The 18283-nt window shown below is 40.9% G+C and overlaps 1 protein-coding gene across 2 annotated transcripts in view; it reads right to left on the bottom strand.

Moving 5' to 3' along the window:
* The window catches only part of PDK1 (pyruvate dehydrogenase kinase 1), a 41406-nt gene extending 26434 nt beyond the window's left edge, over positions 1 to 14972 (bottom strand). For both annotated transcript variants that reach the window (XR_003122113.1, XM_025404209.1), the window contains exons 1-8: positions 14595 to 14972; positions 12107 to 12248; positions 8666 to 8737; positions 6255 to 6439; positions 5872 to 5967; positions 4070 to 4147; positions 2184 to 2260; positions 165 to 263 (exon numbers count right to left, since the gene is read on the bottom strand). Coding sequence is in view for 1 of the 2 variants with exons in the window: in XM_025404209.1 (XP_025259994.1) it covers positions 165 to 263; positions 2184 to 2260; positions 4070 to 4147; positions 5872 to 5967; positions 6255 to 6439; positions 8666 to 8737; positions 12107 to 12248; positions 14595 to 14790 (945 nt within the window). In the remaining variant the exon portion in view is untranslated. The remainder of the gene's footprint in view (positions 1 to 164; positions 264 to 2183; positions 2261 to 4069; positions 4148 to 5871; positions 5968 to 6254; positions 6440 to 8665; positions 8738 to 12106; positions 12249 to 14594) is intronic.
* Positions 14973 to 18283: the final 3311 nt, after the last annotated feature.

The raw sequence follows: 18283 nt of genomic DNA, 5'->3' as shown, positions 1-18283 counted from the left end.
AATCCACCAGCTCAATGAAGCAATGTGCTTATTATCTATTACAGACAAGATTCTTTTCCCCTGAGAGATTATGTCTTTTTAAAAATTATGCGTATGGTTACCTTTGCATGTCTGTACATCAATTACAAAAAAAAAAAGAAAAAAAAAACACCAAACACATTTACCTTCACAGTCAAATCCTCATTACCCAACGTGACATGAACTTGAATAGGAGGGTAAACACCTCTGTTGGCATGGTGTTCCATAGTGGCTCTCATTGCATTCTGAAACACATTAGGGTTGTATTAAAAATACAGCTTTTTAGAAAGGACAAAGTATAATTTTCAAGTACATATGCACTATTTGAAGTTTTTAAATTTGATGAAAATATGCCAAAGAATCACAATTCTTACAACCACATTTAAAGTTTTTTTTTTTTTTAATGGAGTCAATTTGGGGGGATCTAAAGGATATTCTGACCTAAAGATTCCAACTAAATTCTGCATATTTTCCAAAGTCAGACTTCAAAACACTTTAAACTAGTTACATTAAAGCAGAAAACTCTGTTCAAACACTTTTATAATTTTAGTAAGTGATGGGCAAAACATTTTTGAAAATGTAGTTTCAGCTCTATCTTCAGAACTATTTAAAAAACTGTCATACATTTCTTTAAAGAAAAGTAATTTTTTCATATAGTAGTAACAGCGATGGTCGTATTTGATGGAGCAATGAATCCCTTTATCTCTAGCTTGAAATTAAGGGTACTGACACTGTAAAGCTGCTCTGACTACTTTCTAAAGGAAATAGGGTACACAGTGCCAACATATCAGAAGCCTTGAACAATATCATGACATTCAGCATTGCAGTAGAAAATGATACAAACTAGATGTAACTAAAAAGGCATCTGAATTTGGCAGTAAGTGTGTGTGGCCCTGGCACACCAATTGCGATTGAGTCCCCTTATGGAGGAGATTCCATCATTTCCATCACAGGCAGTTTAAGATTAGGTTCCAGGTGAAAGCCATTATTACTGACATTATGAACAATATGTAATATAATATGGAATGCCTCAATCATAGGGCACAAGATCTTTATGCCACTGGAATTTCAAGGAAAAAATTCGTGTTAATGCTTTAAGTGCCCATCACTACTTGTTTAACAACTTGGATAAAAAGATTTTGGGGCTAGGTGCAGTGGTTTATGCCTGTAATCTCAACACTGGGAATCCAAGGCAGGACTGCTTGAGGCCAGGACTTCAAGGGCAGCCTGGGTAACAGAGTGAGACCTCAATGCTACAAAAAATAAAATAAATATTTTTGAAAAGATTTTGTAAGGTATTAAATACATTTTTGCTGTCTTAGAAGAAAGAACACTTTGGTGGTGTTCTAAGATATTTGGTCAGTTTTTCTGTGTTTCAGTGCACTCTTCCTTTACATTATCAGATTGAAAGCCACCCCCTCTCTCCTCTAGTTTGCTGCTGGCTGATGAAACAGAACTAAAGAGAGACTACAAGCTTCTGATGGAGGGCAGTCGTTTTCACCCACCAGGACCTGTGCCCCTCACTCCTCACCCATTTTCCTGTCAACCAGCAAGTATCATGGGCAGGGAAAAAAGATACTCTCAATATTACTAGCATAATTTGTTTTCAAAATTTGTTGTAAAGAGCAAAGATAACAACAAAAACCCTGTAAGTCAATATAAATGACCTCCCCCTCCCAAGGAAAGCCAGACCAAAAAAAGAATTCTAGTCCTTTGAGGGTAGCAAGTTGAGAATCACTCGTCTAAATATTGTTTTAAAATGTAAAGATAACTTTATTAAGCATCTATGTGTAATATGTTGCCACTGTACTGGACACTTAGTATGTTATTCCCAATCGTCATAAACAATCCTGGACAGTATTCCTGTTTTACAGAAAAGGAAACTGAGGCTCAGAGAGGTTGAGTGACTTGCCCAAGGTCACACACAAATTAAGTGCCATAATTCGGATTCAAACCCAGGTCTTTCTGACTCCATAGTCTGAGCTCACTACTACATGGAGGTGTCTCCCTGTGTTGATAAAAGGCTGATCTCCAGCAATGTGATACGATACTGACATGAAATGGCACTTCTTAATAGGAGAACCTAGTGGAATATTTGGCTTTCAGAGCAGATTCCTAACCTCAGGAATGTACTGGTAAAGGTTATGTAATACTATTTTACAAACCTTGAAAAGTTCAAACACCATGTGATAGAGATGGGATGGTACATAAACCACTTGTATTGGCTGTCCTGGTGATTTTGCTACAGAGCAGAAGAGAAAAATATGAAAGTACAGAGAGATGTGCTTTAAAGCATTTTTAAGAAAAAACTGTGTAGTGATGAAAAGAAAACATTAACTACGGAGGACAGTATAATCTGGGGGAGAACTGCTACACCATTTCTTCAATGTATTAGTGTTTGAACCCATACCCACAAGTATTTACAACTGACGATGACAAGAGTCCTGTGGTCATTTCTCACAATCTTGTGTAACAATCGAACCAACCCATGCAACCATTTTTCTCTAGGATGGTAAAGTCTTTTTTTAAAGATCGCTCAACTGTTGGGTAGGAATTTTACTTTCCAAATAGAGAAGTGTTAAAGTCCATAAATTCCACAGTCCAATTCACATGAATACATTCTTCTTCTTCTTTTTTTTTTTTTTTTTGAGACGGAGTCTTGCTCTGTCGCCCAGCCTGGAGTGCAGTGGCGCAATCTCAGCTCACTGCAACCTCTGCCTCCCGGGTTCAAGCAATTCTCCTACCTCAGCCTCCCGAATAGCTGGGATTACAGGCACCCACCACCATGCCTGGCTGATTTTTCTATTTTTAGTAGAGATGGGGTTTCACCATATTGGCCCAGGCTTGTCTCAAATTCCTGACCTTGTGAGCCGCCCGCCTCGGCTTCCCAAAGTGCTGGGATTACAGACGTGAGCCACCGCGCCCAGCCGATACATTCTTTAAGCCATTTTCAAAATGTTTCACCTGGGCGGAATATTGTTTATTTCAGACATTTCGATGGATATAAAGCTGAATAAAAAAATATGAGCTAGCATCAATTTCTCGAGACAGTAATTAATTCTACATTTAAACACTTAACAGGAGCCCCACTGGGGGTGGTGATAGGGGTGTGTATAAAACAGACATTTAGTAGAACAAATGATTAAGACTCATGATATCTTAGAATTCTAATTCAACCAATAAATCAGACCTTCCTCTGAATAAACTCCCCCTGGGGAACAAGAATGGGATATCTGGAAATTGCTCACAGCAGTTCAGGTTTGCAAACTATCACTTGTACATTGTGATTGTTATTTACCAAATGCTATGCTACCATCATGGCTCAAAAGAGTTAATATGGCTTTAGAAAACCACCAGGCAATGCTATTTTCAATTGCGTAACTTCACTGCTCTCTCACTCTAAGGTCCAGAATACAGCTCAGTAAAAGCCTATTTCATTTTATTCTTTCCACCACACCTTCTTAAAGTGTCATCCTAGGAAATGTTTTTCTCTGTCAAACTACCATGCCTTCAGGAAAGAGACTCATCAATCCCCCTTCAAGGCATCTAAACCCTTTTTATCCAAAAGGCACTCATCAGGGTAAAAAGAAAACCATCAGAGACAAACACATTCTCAAATAGATGAGCATCTTTCTTTCCTCTTTTACAAACCCAGTCTTTCTATGTCCTCAACAACAGAAAATTATTTATAACTCAGGAAGTAGAAAAAGGGTAAGTCTTACATTATTGAAGTGCATGTAAAAGTCAAATGTAACTTTCTTGGCATCATTTTTTTCTATGACTAAACAGAAAATTAAAAATAAGCAAAGAATCAAAGTTATCAATTAAAAATAAAGAAAATGAGGCACAAAAAGCCAAATTTTTTCATAAAGAATCTGACTAAATTACATATATATTTATAGATACACTTTTTACATGATTAGTATCCTTTAGCCTTCATATCCAATGAATTTGATGAAAAAAGTCATCTTCCATTAAAACATTTAAATTCTTATTCCTTATGAAGTAATCAACGCACTAATCACTGAGAAAAAGACAACATCAGGCTTACCATTTAGTTCTCCAAGTTCTAGTTCGGGAGAGTTAATATAATACAAATCACACAGACGCCTAGCATTTTCATAGCCATCTAGTGCGAATCAAAACAAAACAAAAAAGGATTTAATAAATATACTTCCCTTTCATGCATTAAGATGGCAATAGTATTGACAAATGAAAGTCTTAAACTCTCTACAGAAGAAAATATACTTTGATAGTTTAGGGAAAGTCTCTGCTTTTTTTTTTTTTTTTTTTTTTTTTGGTGGAGACATGGTCTCGCTATATTGCTGAGGTTTGTCTCCAGCTCCTGGGCTCAAGGCCCCCAACCAGGTAAAGTCTTTCTCTTTTTTTTTTTTGAGACAGAGTCTTGGTCAACCAGGCTGGAGTGTGGTGGCGCTATCTCAGCTCACTCCAGCCTCCACCTCCCTGGTTCAAGTGATTCTCCTGCCTCAGCCTCCCAAGTAGCTGGGACTACATAGGCATGTGTCACCACACCCAGGTAATTTTTGAATTTTCAGTACAGGTGGGGTTTCACCATGTTGGCCAGGCTGGTCTCGAACTCCTGACCTCAGGTGATCCACCCGCCTCAGCCTCCCAAAGTGCTGGGATTATAGGCATAAGCCACTGCACCTGGCCCAGGGAAAGTCTAAGTGTGACATGACAAAGCTGAATAGCCATAAACAATAAATGACAAATAAAACTACAAAAAAATGTAAAAGTGTATATGCTAAAAAGACACCAACGACAATGCAAAAAAGAAAAATAACAGGTTGAAGAAAATATTTCCTATCTATATAACAAACTTAAGAGTTGGTTAGGAAATACTCTTATCCACTGTTTGATACCTTTTTAGAGATACCAAAATTTTATATGCATTTAAATGTTTTTAATTCTAGGAATCTTACCCTCTAAAATACTAGCAAAAGTAAGCATGTATTTAAGGATGTTCACAGCAGAACTGCTGGTATTGGTGGTAACAAAAAAATTAAAACAACCTAAATGTATGCCAACAGGAGAATGAATTAATACATACTGATACATTCCATACAGCCATTCAAAATCTTGGGGTATATCCAGATGTACTGAACAGCAAGATGTCTGCAAACTTGTAGAAAAATCACAGAGCACCCCATTTTCTAAAAACAACAATGTAAGGCCAATATCAATTGTGTATGTGTACAAGTGGTATAAATAGAAAAAAGCGTGAAAGGATTCAAACCAACCTGTTATGAATTACTGCTCATAGTGCAAGGAATTAGAAACAGGGGAGCAGGGACTTGAAATCTTTTTTAAGTGAAAGATACCCTCAGCTGGGCTCAGTGGCTCACGCCTGTAATCCCAGCTCTTCAGGAGGCCGAGGCAGGCAGGAGTTCCAGACCAGCCTGGCCAACATGGTAAAACCCTATCTGCACTAAAGATACAAAAATTAGCCAGGCGTAGTGTTGAGCATCTGTAACTCCAGCTACTGGGGAAGCTGAGGCAAGACAATCGCTTGAACTCAGGAGGCAGAGGCTACAGTGAGCTGAGATCGCAGCACTGCACTCCAGCCTGGGCAACAGAATGAGACCCTGTCTCAAACAAAACAAAACAAAAAAGATATCCTCTATAGTATCACCAAACTTTGCCTATCTATAATTCTATCAATAAAATAGTCATCCTATACATAATGCACAAATAATACTATAAGGTTATTTTCAAACCCATGCATTTGTGCCTACCATTTTATCTCATGATACAAATAGTTGTTTAATAGTAAGAAATAACAGTAACTTTGATTTTTGTATCTTTTTTGTAAGGAGAAATGTCAGTATTTACCTTTAATAACTTCAACTACATTGCAGTTTGGATTTATGCTTCCAATGTGTTTTCGATGAGACGGACTTCCTTTGCCTTTTCCCCCAAACAATAAAGCTATCCAAAAAGACAAAACCAACAAAATAAGCTAAACTACCTAATGCTCTTTTCCAAATCTGAATAGTGTTTAAATTGTACCAAACAGTAGAACAAATATTTGCCTTTAGGATAAACACAGTATTTTACATTCAATAAAAATACCTTTCTTGATGGCAGTCTATTTACTTCTCTTAATTAGCCAAAAGGTAAAACTAAATTTTCTACCTAAATGGAAGTTTCCTAAATACATTTAAAATATGCCAACACATCTCATTTAGCTGCTTCTCTTGACTCAGGACACTTACAGTGCTGATTGAGTAACATTCTAATTGAAATGCGACTCATGTAGAATCGATCCAAAAAGTACTGAACATTCTGGCTGGTGACAGGATCCACCCCAAAGCTCTCCTTGTATTCAATCACACCCTGGGCCATTGTGGGAATGACATCATTGTGTCGGTTTCTGATCCGTATCACAGTATCTGTAAAGCTAAACAAACCCATCTGTCAAAACAGCCAAATATTTTGACAAGTAAACTTAATACAAAAATATAAGTTTAACCAACTATGCTAGACAAAAATCCCTAATTTACTAAAAGGAAAATCAGTTCATGTTTTCCTATACTTATTTAAATGTATTTCAAATCATAAAATATACCAAATCTATGGAAGTATAACGACCTCCAAAATAAAACTTTCAAAATGTAATTATTTTCTTGGTTTCCTAAGAGTAAGGCTGTGACAAAACATAATCCTAAAAATGTTAATGGTTTTAACTGCTATCAACTAAGGTTATCTGAGCACTTGCTAAGAGGATGGTATTCCAGAGATATTCTGCATAGGAGAAGACAAAGCACTTGCCTCTAGGGAACACCTGCTCTGCTCTGCAAGGAATCAAGATGAATGAGCCAATAAAGCCTGCCTGTTTTAGAACTATTCCCTAGGGTTCAAAGAGAGAAGGAAACACTTAGGACAGAAAAACGAAAAAAGAATTATCATTTCATTTATCCTATGAGTTTATAAAATGGGAGAGGAAAAGTAAACAATTGTATTAAAAGATAAATCTTCAAATCATCTAGTAGCCTTCCCATTTCTGTCACTTAGAAGACGTTGCATGGTTAAAGAACTAAATAAAAGACAAAAGAGAAAAGAAATCTTTTTTTTCTTTTTTTGAGATGGAGTTTTGCTCTTTTTCCCCAGGCTGGAGCGTAATCACGCAATCTTGGCTCACTGTAACCTCCACCTCCCAAGTTCAAGCGATTCTACTGCCTCAGCCTTCCTCAGTAGCTGGGATTACAGGTATGCACCACCACGCTTGGCTAATTTTGTATTTTCAGTAGAGATGGGGTTCCTCCATGTTGATCAGGCCAGTCTTGAACTCCCGACCTCAGACTATCTGCCCACCTCGGCCTCCCAAAGTGCTGGGATTACCAGCATAAGCCACTCTGCCCGGCCCAAGAAGTCTTAATTATGCAGTAACAAAACCAATTTTCTAACATAACCCATCTGAATTTACACTTCCAAATGAGTGTTTTCCTATTCAAAGTCATCATCTTGAGTACTATTAACTTATTCCAATGATGTTTCCACTGCTTAAAACATTTTTGGAATTCCTAGTTAGTAACAAGCTTCAAAACAAGACTGTTAAACCAAAATACAAACAACAAAACTCTTCGAAAACAACAAACAACTCATCATTCTAGTCATTCCTTTATTTATTTTTCTTTTTTCTTAAAAGAAACACAAAGCTGTATTATTCTGCTTGACTACTTATTTTCCACAGCTCTGAACGACTGTTTTCAGAAGGCTCTATAGCATGTTTACTTCTAAAGTAAGGCTGCTTGGATTCTACCATGTGCTAACTATGTAACCTTAAGCTACATGCCCTCTTTGTGCACAAACAGCATTATTTCAATGAATTGTTTTAAAGATTAAAAAACATCATTCATGTAAAGTCTGCTCAATACCTAAGCAAGGAGTAAACTCTTGCTGAACGTTATTTTCAGATTAAAATCATGTTTAAAAAAATGAAGTGCTACTGTTCCCTTTAAAGACAGTCCAAAAAACATGTGTAACTAACTGAGGACAAGAGATGGTCATTACATTGTCGGTTCCCTTCACTGCAATAAGCAGGTAGCTGCATACGGCAAATACTTTGGTCTACCAATTCCAGTATATGGGTTATTAAACTTGTCATATTACTGACATCATCTTACAGGCCATAGAGAATAAACTAGAAACCTGCAACCATGTTTTATAGGCCTTCTATGTTTTAAAAAATGTTTTAATTAGCTGCCAATCTTTCAAAAGCAAGAGATTTTACATTACAAACCTAGACTTGTAGCTTTCCTTTAAAATCAGAAAATAATCAGATGATATGGGCAGTATTTTAACATGGCAAAGATCAGCTGGGGCTGAAGGTGGTTGTCCATTAGAAAGAGCATGCACCCTCCAGGTTAACAATCCAACTGCAACTGAGGCCACACCTACATTTCCATTGATCATCACACCTGAACTTTGTCTTTTGTTAAAGAGGAATGCGAAGCATTTCTTATGCCTAGTCAAATTTAATGATTAGGTTATTTGTCCTGCCTGTATGGGCTGCTATAGTCACATATATCACATGTTGTAAAGTAGCAGAAACCTAAAAGTTAATCAATTTCCCCTAAGTGACCTAATAATAGGTTTAAGAATAGGGTCAAAATAGTGAACTTACTCATAAATAGCTTTAGCATCCTCAGCACTTTTGTCCTTAAAATCAAGAAGCTCCTGAAGACTCTGGATATACCTAAAATGCAGATCAAGAGGATAAGTTCGTTCTTTTATATTCTGAAAGTTATCATGAAACTTAGCTCAAAAGCTATTTTTAGCATTTTATAATTTTTAATTTAGAGTACTGCTATAAATTATGGTTGAAGTAGAATTTTTACACCCATGCACATTCGAGCAAAGTGCTGGGAACAAATAGTAGAAGGTACACATTTTCTCCTAAAAGCATAGGTCAAGTTTAAGAATTTTAAGATTTTCTATTCTAAGTTCTACATCCTAAAATGGCTTTTAATTTTTTTTTTAATTTACCACTGTACATTACAGTATACATACTGATTATGCTGAGATCTGACTCTGTCACCAATAACTATGTGATCTTGGGCAAATGACTTAATTTGTCTTATTATCGGTAAAAGGAGGACAGCCTCTCTTGCTCTGAGACTCTATCTTAAATATCTATGCTTTAAAACCTTAATTTTACGTGGTTATGTCCAACTAACAAGTATTTATTAATAGCCTATAATCTACTATATGGTTCTTTTAAACTGAACAAAAAATACAAAAGTCATAAAAATGTAGATTTTAAATTCATCTAATAATTCAAGGTATCAAAGCATCTGTTAAGAAATGAGCAAAATAAAGAAGGCCAAATGATTTTCTGATGGTCTTGCAGGCAAGTACAATGGCACTGCCAGGCCAGAGCTAAAAATAACTTGCTACCACTGAATTACTTTCTTTGACAGTGTAAGGGAACTATTACTTAGCTGTAAGCACTTAATCTGCAACTGCCCTAACTTAACAGGCATCTAGGAGCAATGAAAGTGCTTTAAAAACCTGTAATTCCATCTGTTGGTTTGGAAAGCTGTTTCTGACAAGCAGCATGTCTTAATGCATTCCAAAGTTAAGGGATTCTGATAGCCGCTGCTGCTTTGCTTTAACCCTTAATTTCCTCTTAATTGGTAAGAACAACTACGCTCTCCATCCAAGAGATAGCTGAGTACCTACAAGAGATACCGATCAGACTTCATGACTGATAAGCTTCAAAAAGCAGCATATTCTACTTCTAATGAAGAATTTTTTTAAAACAGGAAAAATCTTCCATGGATTATATTTTCTCCTTTATATCCCATCATAATTCCTAAACAAATGCTTCCCATTTAAGCCACACTTATAACTATTCCATACTTGGACTAGATAGCATCTGATTATCACATATATAGCAATCATACTTCTTTTGCTTTTTTTAATCGAGATTAGATCAACTTCTCCCATACACTATAATGACTACAAAAAGAAAACTTGAATCTCCATGAATCATAACTGGGAAATGCCCTGCAGCTAAACTTCTTCCATTTAAGACTTAACTCTAGGCAGCTCATTTATTTGAAGTGTATAGTGCTTAAAAGAACAACACTTTTAAAGTAATAACATTAACAAAGGCTGTATATAGGTGGCTCCATGAGTGTATACCCTTAACATCTCTACTCATCTTTGGGAATAGATCACACTTTTTCTACACAATTCCAAAAACTTCTAATTGTTTTAAAACAGAAAAATAAACGTTTTAACTTTTGTAATTTATAAAAAGATACCCTTCAGTAAATACAGTTTATTAAAAATACATATACCCTTTCATATATTTCATTGTTCTGACTATAGAATGGTATAGCAGAGACGGACAAATGGGAGTTTGAATCCCAACTCCACTATCAATGGTACTGCCTTATGCAAAAGATTTAACCTTTATGTGCCTCAGCATCCTCATCTGTAAAACAGAGTTAACCTGCCAGGTGCAGTGGCTCATGTCTGTAATCCCAACACTTTGGGACGCCAAGGTGAGAGGACTGCTTGAGCCCTGTTCACAACCTGCCTGGGCAAAAAAGTGAGACCCCATCTCTACAAAAAATAAAAGAATTCGTCAGGTATGGTGGCACATGGCTGTGGTCCCAGCTGCTCGGGAGGCTAAGGCTGTAGGATCTCTTGAGCCCAGGAGGTCAAGACTGCAGTGAGCCATGATCACACTACTGCACTCTAGCCTGGGTGACGGAGACCCTGTCTCTAAAAAGAAAATAAATTCATTTTAAAAATAATAAACAGGCTGGGCACAATGGCTCACGCCCACAATCCCTGCACTTTGAGAGGCCCAGGTGGGCAAATCCCTTGAGCTCCGGAGTTTGAGGCCAGTCTAGGCAACATGGAAAAACCCCATCTCTGCTAAAAAATACAAAAATTAGCTGGGCGTGGCACGCGCTTGTGGTTTCAGCTACTCAGGAGGCTGAGGTGGGAGGATGACCTGAGCCAGGGAGGTGGAGGTTGCAGTGAGCTGAGCTGTGATCGCCACTGCACTCCAACCTGGGTGACAGAGTAAGAGTAAGAACCTGTCTCAAAAAAATAAGTAAACAGGCTAGGAGCGGTGGCTCATGCCTGTAATCCCAGCACTTTGGGAAGCCGAGGTGGGAGGATCACCTGAGGTCAGGAGTTTGAGACTAGCCTAGCCAACATGGTGAAACCTCTGTCTCTACTAAAAATACAAACATTAGCTGGGTGTGGTGGCAGGTGCCTGTATCCAGCTACTCTGGAGGCTGAGGCAAGAGAATTACTTGAACCCAGGAGGCAGAGGTTGCAGTGAGCCAAGATCATGCACTCCAGCCTGGGTGACAGAGCAAGACTCCATTTAAAAAAAAATACATAAATAAATAAAAATAACAACAATGAATAAAATGGAGAGATTCATACCTACTGTGCAAGGTTGTTAAAGGGATTAAAGGCAATATACATAAATACCTAGTCATCAACAAATTGTAGACATTTTTCTGATAATATCCTTGCAGATATACTAACGTAAATCCTAAATTTAGCATCTGTATTTCAGTGCAGTTCTAACTGGTTTTCTCAAAATCAAGGAGTTGTGGAGTCCAGGATTCAGGGCACAAGCCCAAATACATTGCCCCCACCTGCCCCCAGACAAAAAAAGGAGAATACTGCTACTACCTTAAGATTCTGGCCAGGCACGGTGGCTCATGCCTGTAATCCCAATACTTTGGGAGGCCAAGGCAGGCGGATCACAAGGTCAGGAGATCGAGATCATCCTGGCCAACATGGTGAAACCCTGTATCTACTAAAAATTCAAAAATTAGCTGGGCATGGTGGCACATGCCTGTAATCCCAGTTACTCGGGAGGCTGAGGCAGGAGAATTGCCTGAACCAGTGAGCTGGAGCTTGCAGTGAGCTGAGATTGCGCCACTGCACTCCAGCCTGGCCTAAGAGCAGGACTCCCTCTCAAAAAAAAAAAAAAAAGATTCCACTGAAGAGTAAAAAAAGCATTTGCCGTAACCTCGAATAGAGTCCACAACTCCATCAAATTGCAAACACAAGATGAGAATCTTACCAGCTTTGTACCAATTGAACGGATGGTGTTCTGAGAAGATTATCTGGAAGGAGACTTATTTCTTTCATTATATTTGCCAGTCTGACAGGCAACTCTTGCCGAAGAAACATAAATGAGGTCTTTTCACAAGCATTCACTGATCCTGAAACCAAACATGATGGGTAAAGCAGTTAAGTAAAAGCCATAAAGAAACCGAAGGCAAGAGGCAGGGAGAAATGAGAGGCAGTTACCTGGCAAGGCCAGAGGGGTAGAATCACCACGATGGGGCAAGGAATAGAAGGCAAAGGTATCCCTGCCTGTGGGAGGTGAGGGATGAGATAACCCAGTCTCCAGAGTTATGACATTCCAATTACTGACATTCCAATGGCTCTGTACAGCAATTACGATAACCTTGTCTCCCTAACTTGTATCCTTATAGTGATGACCCATTTTAGAAGTTAGGTAAACTGAGCATTTCTGAGCAAGGCTTTATAAAATTAACAGCAGAACCTGGAAAAGTCTAGCCTGTACACCCTGTTGCTGCTATCATTTAGAAAATCTGTTTTTTAACTCTAGGTTTAAAAAGAGTTAATGTCTAAGAAACAGAAACTTTAAGGTGGTCTGAATGCAGTGGTATTTACGACTAATTGATTACGACCAGTTACAGATTTCTTTGTTCCTTCTCCACTCCCACTGTTTCACTTGACTAGCCTTAAAAAAATAAATTAAAAACAGGGGGCCAGGCACAGTGATTCATGCCTATAATTCCAGCACTTTGCGAGGCCGAGGCTTGAGGACTGTTTGAGCGCAGGGGTTCAAGACCAGCCTGGGCAACACAATGAGACCTCGTATTTATAAAAAATAAAAAACAGCTGGGCGTGGTTGTGCTTGCCTGTAATTCTAGCCTTGGGAAGCTCAGGCAGAAAAGTGAGGTTATAGTGACCTATGATAGCACCACTGCACTCCAGCCTGGGTGACAGAGTAAAACCCTGTCTCAATCAAAAAGAAAAGAGTAAAATTTTGATGTTTGCATATGAAGATTCACTGATTCCATATAGAACCACAAATGCAGTAAGCAAAGAGTAAGTGGAGTCCAGGTGTGGTGGCTCACACCTATAATCACTTTGGGAGGCCAAGCTGGGAGGATGGCTTGAGCCCAGGAGTTTCAGACCAGCCTGGACAACATAGCGAGACCCCATTTCTATTTTTAAAAAATACACACACACACACACACACACACACACACACGGGAAAAAAGAGTAAGTGCAGAGGAACGCTTTCAAGCAACAGAAAGCAAAAACCACCACTGCCTGTTAGCACCATCTTCAAGTAGGTCCTATTCAATTGTCAGGTTACTGGAAAGTCTCCTAACCCCTCCACTCCCATATCACGATCCCATATCACTTCCTAAGCAGAATCGTTGTAGAATGTCCTTTGGCAAACAGCGCCACTTAATATTAAACTAAAACGTCTTGCTATTCCAGTAATGCATTTTAAGCTTACTATTCTTGCTGCTTTAGCAGAGAAAACGTTAGCAAAAACTAGACTGTCAATAGTAGAAATTAAGTTATTAAAGGAAAACAGCTTGTGAAAGTTTCACGGCATACTTATGACCACCACCAAATTCGCCCCTACGTCGAACTAGGGTCATTTTAAAGTAAAAACAAAAACCTAAGGCTTTGACCCAAAAATTATGCGACTATAAACCACAGTTTTAAGACAAAGTTGTCAACCATGCAGGCATCATTCAATGCAGAAGTCACAATGCAGAAGATAACCTTTGTACTCAAATTTTATGAATTCATTAAGGTTTTCCCTTTTCCCCTCATTGCCTTCATAGGTAAGTGGGAAGTAAAAGTTAAAATGCCTAACTATGCAATTCCTTCTGCAATCTGTTTAACAGCTTATCGAGAAAACAAGGATAATCTGGTAAACTTCACAGCATCCTGTTCTCATGCACTCAACACGTGCTCAAGACTTACTTGCTGATGATGAAATGTGCTGTTGGTGCAAACAATTTATGCTACTGGCAAGGAAAACATTCTAAGAAACTCTGGGCCAGTTATAACCTGCCTTGCCTATCATCACGCCATTTCTATGCAATCATCATATGCAAAACTGGGCATTCATCATCACTGCGCGGAATCCAAAAGCGATCCTCGGGGGTGTCCACGCTTGGCCTCCCACGCGGGCGCGCCTCCTCGGAAGGGGCCTGGCCGAGCGCGCACCTGCACACGTGCGCCGGAAGGCGGGAGGTCATTCTGCGCGGCCCAGCTGGTTTGTTTTCAACAATACGATAAAAGCCACACGCCCACCGTTATTTACGCCGTCAGCCAGCGCCGGCACTTGGAGGGAGGAAGGAAGCACCTAAGGCGCTGGGGGCGGAAACACTGAGGAGGAGGGCTGCGCCTCAGGCGAGAGCTGGCCGGCACCGACAGGGCCTGGAGCAGGGGCCGCAGCTCCCCGCCTGGGACCGCGCACAAAGGCCCGAAGTCCGGGCCGCACTCACCGAAGTCCAGGAACTGCTTCATGGAGAGCGGGGACGGTGAGAAGCGCGCGTAGAAGTCCACCTGGCCCGGAACGCCGCGCTCGGACGCCGGGCCGGAGCCCGAGTCCGAGCTGAAGGAGCGGCTGGGGCCGGCGGCGCGCAGCCCCGGGCCCGGGACGGCCAAGGCAGCTCCGCGAAGCAGCCGCGCCAGCCTCATGCCGAGCCCCGCTAGAGAAGCCAGAGCCCGGGCGCCACGTTTCCCCGCGCTTCTGCCGAGTGGTACGTGAGGGACGTGGCGGGCAGCAGGGGAGGGGACCGGCTGTCACCGGCGCGGCCCCCACCCCTCTCGCCGGAGCCCGGCCCCCTGCGCCGCTGGGCGGGATGCAGAGCGGGAAGGAGGCGGGGAGAGAAAAGGGGGCGGGCGCTCGCGGGGCCCGCCCCCTCTCCGGAGTCCTGCCCAGCCCTGCGGGGAAGTAGAGGAGGAGCGCGCGCCAGGCCGCAGCCGGCGCCCAGATCCCGCAGCCGCCGCCGGCGAGGTGTGGGGTACGCGTGGAAGTCGTCCCCGTACATTTCGGGTGACGGGACCGGGGACACTAAGAGGCGAGGCGGTGTGGAGCGTCCCCTTCCCGCGCCCTTTTGAAACAAATCCCCCCTTCCTGCTTCCTCTACCCTCCTAGTCTCGGCCAAAAGGCTCAAGGACAGGGCGGCCCTCCGCTTGCACACACCGCGGTGTCCTGGTGCGAGCGCATTCTAAAACCGCTTCTCTGTGACGCAAGCCACACATTTTTCAGGGTCAGAGAGCTTCAGGAGTCCCCTCTTGCCAAACAGGGGTACGTAAATACGAATGCTGAACAGTGGGACGTGTGGCCCTAAATAGTATCACCGAGACGGCGGCCCCAGGAGGAGAGACGTACTGCCATGTACTGGCTGTGTGCCTTTGAGTGAGCTCTTTAACCTCTCTGAGCCTCCATCTCTTTACCTGAAAAAGGAGCGTAGTATCTGCCTCAGTTGCTCTGACATGGGTAGTAGAGCTATCTGTGTTAGCACAATGCCGGGGACATACCAGATAATAAATGGGGTTTATTTTTACCATTATTGCTTTTTAAAATTATGTCCTTAGTAAGATTTTATCAGAACCACTTACCTGTGTTTTCCCTGAAGCACATTTTACTAAAAGTTTGAGAGAAAACAACAGTTTTTGGCCGTTTTATAACTATTTGACGTATTCGAGTATCAGCAGTTCTCCCACACTGACTGTAGGTTTTAGAAAGTGTAACGGATACATAGTTTTGTGAACCCCGAAAGTTTGAGACAAGTCTCGATTAATGTATAAAGTTTATCTTGGCAAAGTTGAGAACACGTCCGTCTCTATATGTAAAAAGCAGACAACTTGAAGCAGGGAGGAAGGCTTCCAGGTTATAGGTAGGTGAAAGACAAATGGTTGCAGTCTTGAGTTTCTGATAAGCCTTTCCAAAAAAGGCAATCAGATATGCATCTATCTCAGCAGAGGGATGACTTTGAATAGAATGGGAGGCAGGTTTGCCCTAAGCAGTTCCCAGCTTGAATTTTCCCTTTAGCTCAGTGATTTTGGGGCCCATGTTGTTTTCCTTTCACATTTCGGTGAATCTTCATTCTCCTTATGTTTTTCTGGACAATCACACGTGGATACGGTATGGGACATTATTCTTTTGGCCCTGACAGCTTTGTCAAACCTGGTATCAGTGTGCACCTCTGGAGTTCCCATCTCTTTCTTGGCAAATTTCCAGATATCTTTGCTGAGTGCCCGAGGGCCACACTTCTTGAAGTCCATTTCAATGGGATGTGCTTGGGAATGTTGATGGTGTCACCACCTCATTGGTGGCTGAATGGCCCCCTTCTGCTTCCCACCCTTCTTCTGCAGTGCCCAAGTTGGAATGAAGAAAACAATTTTAAGTTGAATATTACACGTTCTTAAAACAATCCATCAGACATTTCCACAGCTCTACTCCAGCTTCTCAGGTTGCCTCCTCCTTTCTTTTCTCCTTCCTTCTAGATTATTCCCTGAGCTCCAAAGTCTTGTCACTTTATCATGCACACCATTATTCAGCTTCCTCAATCCCTGTTTGCAATTTTGCTGCTTTCTGCCTGAGCATGTCAAGATGCTCGGCTGAACATTAATTTATGTGAAAGCACAAAGGCCCAGCAGAAACTTTGAGACTATTTTAGCAAAATTTTTTCCCCCAGCAAGGAATCAACTGTTGTATAAAGTGCTTTTTCTTTTCTCCAGAGTATATTCACCATGCTTCAACCAATATATGGAGAATGTGCATATAAAAGCACATATTAAGTGGTGTCAACTTTTGCTTCTTAGTCAAAGACTTTGGGTCCAGAAACTGGAGAGAACTTTTGAGGACTTTAGTAAAGAGCTATATTTTCTGTTGTTATGGTCTGAATGTGTCCCCTAAAATTCCTATGTTGAAACTTAATTATCCACGTGGTAGTATTAAGAGGTGGGGCCTTTAGGAGGGAATTAAGTCATGAGGGCAGAGCCTTATAAAAGGGCCTAAGAGGGTGAGTCTGTTTCTACCATCTCTCCTACCATGTGAATGAAACTGCCTTTGAAAAATTATAACAGTGAGAAAATTCTGACAGTGAAAGAGATCTGACCTAACCAACTCCATCTTGCTTCTCACTTCCAAGCTGCCCTTGTTTATTGATGAGCATAGGCCAAACTAACTTTGGGAGGAATTTAGTTTAAATATTAACTTTGAAACAAAGATAACAGCTCCTCCATGAAACAAACCCCCAGCTTTCCTGGGGACCAGAACACCTTTGTTAAACTAACAAATTAGGCAGGGCACAATGGCTCATGCCTGTAATCCCAGCACTTTGGGAGGCCATAGTGGGAGGATTGCATAAGTCCAGGAGTTCGAGACCAGCCTGGGCAGCATAGACCTTGTCTCGACAGAAAATGAACAAAATTAGCTGGGCATGGTGGCACGTGCCTGTAGTGCTTCGTGGGGAGCATCAGTTGAGCCCAGAAGGTGTAGTTTGCAGTGAGCCAAGATCCTGCTGCATCATTTCTGCCTGTGTGACAGAGCGAGACCTTGTCTCAAAAAATAAGTAAACTAACAAACTAGCTACAAGATTAGAAATTATAACTCAGGAGTCATGCAGTCAGAGTCCACAAGATCACTGACCTCCGCAATTGCGCCTATAGATAACATTGCTATTATAAAACCTAACGTTGGTGTTTGAGTTATTTTTCAAACCCTGAATTCCAATGGACCAGGTAGAACCACACAGATAAGTAAAATGACTCATCTGCTCTTGTGGCCCCCACCCAGAAACTGACTAAGCATAAGATGACAGCTTCGACTTCCTATAATTTTATTCTTGACTCAACCAATCAGCATTCCCCATTGTCTTACCTGCTGTCTGCCAAACTATCTTTAAAAAACCCTAGCCTCTGAATTTCTGGGAGGTTGATTTGAGTAGTAATAAAACTCTCATCTTCCATTTAGCCAGCTCCACAGGCATTAAACTCTTTGTCTTGATAAATTGGCTCTATCTGGGCAGCAGGCAAGAAAAACCTATTGGGTGGTTTACATGAGGACACAGCAAGAAAGCCCTTACCAGACATTGAAACCTGGCACCTTGATCTTGAACTTCCCAGCCTCTACAACTGTAAGAAAACTAATTTCTATTGCTTAAAAATTACCCAGACTGAA

Source organism: Theropithecus gelada, chromosome 12, assembly GCF_003255815.1.
Source record: "Theropithecus gelada isolate Dixy chromosome 12, Tgel_1.0, whole genome shotgun sequence".
In the NCBI taxonomy this organism is placed as follows: Eukaryota; Metazoa; Chordata; class Mammalia; order Primates; family Cercopithecidae; genus Theropithecus; species Theropithecus gelada.
The sequence above is the reverse complement of the archived record's forward strand: the minus strand, read 5'-3'. Positions and strand labels throughout refer to the sequence as shown.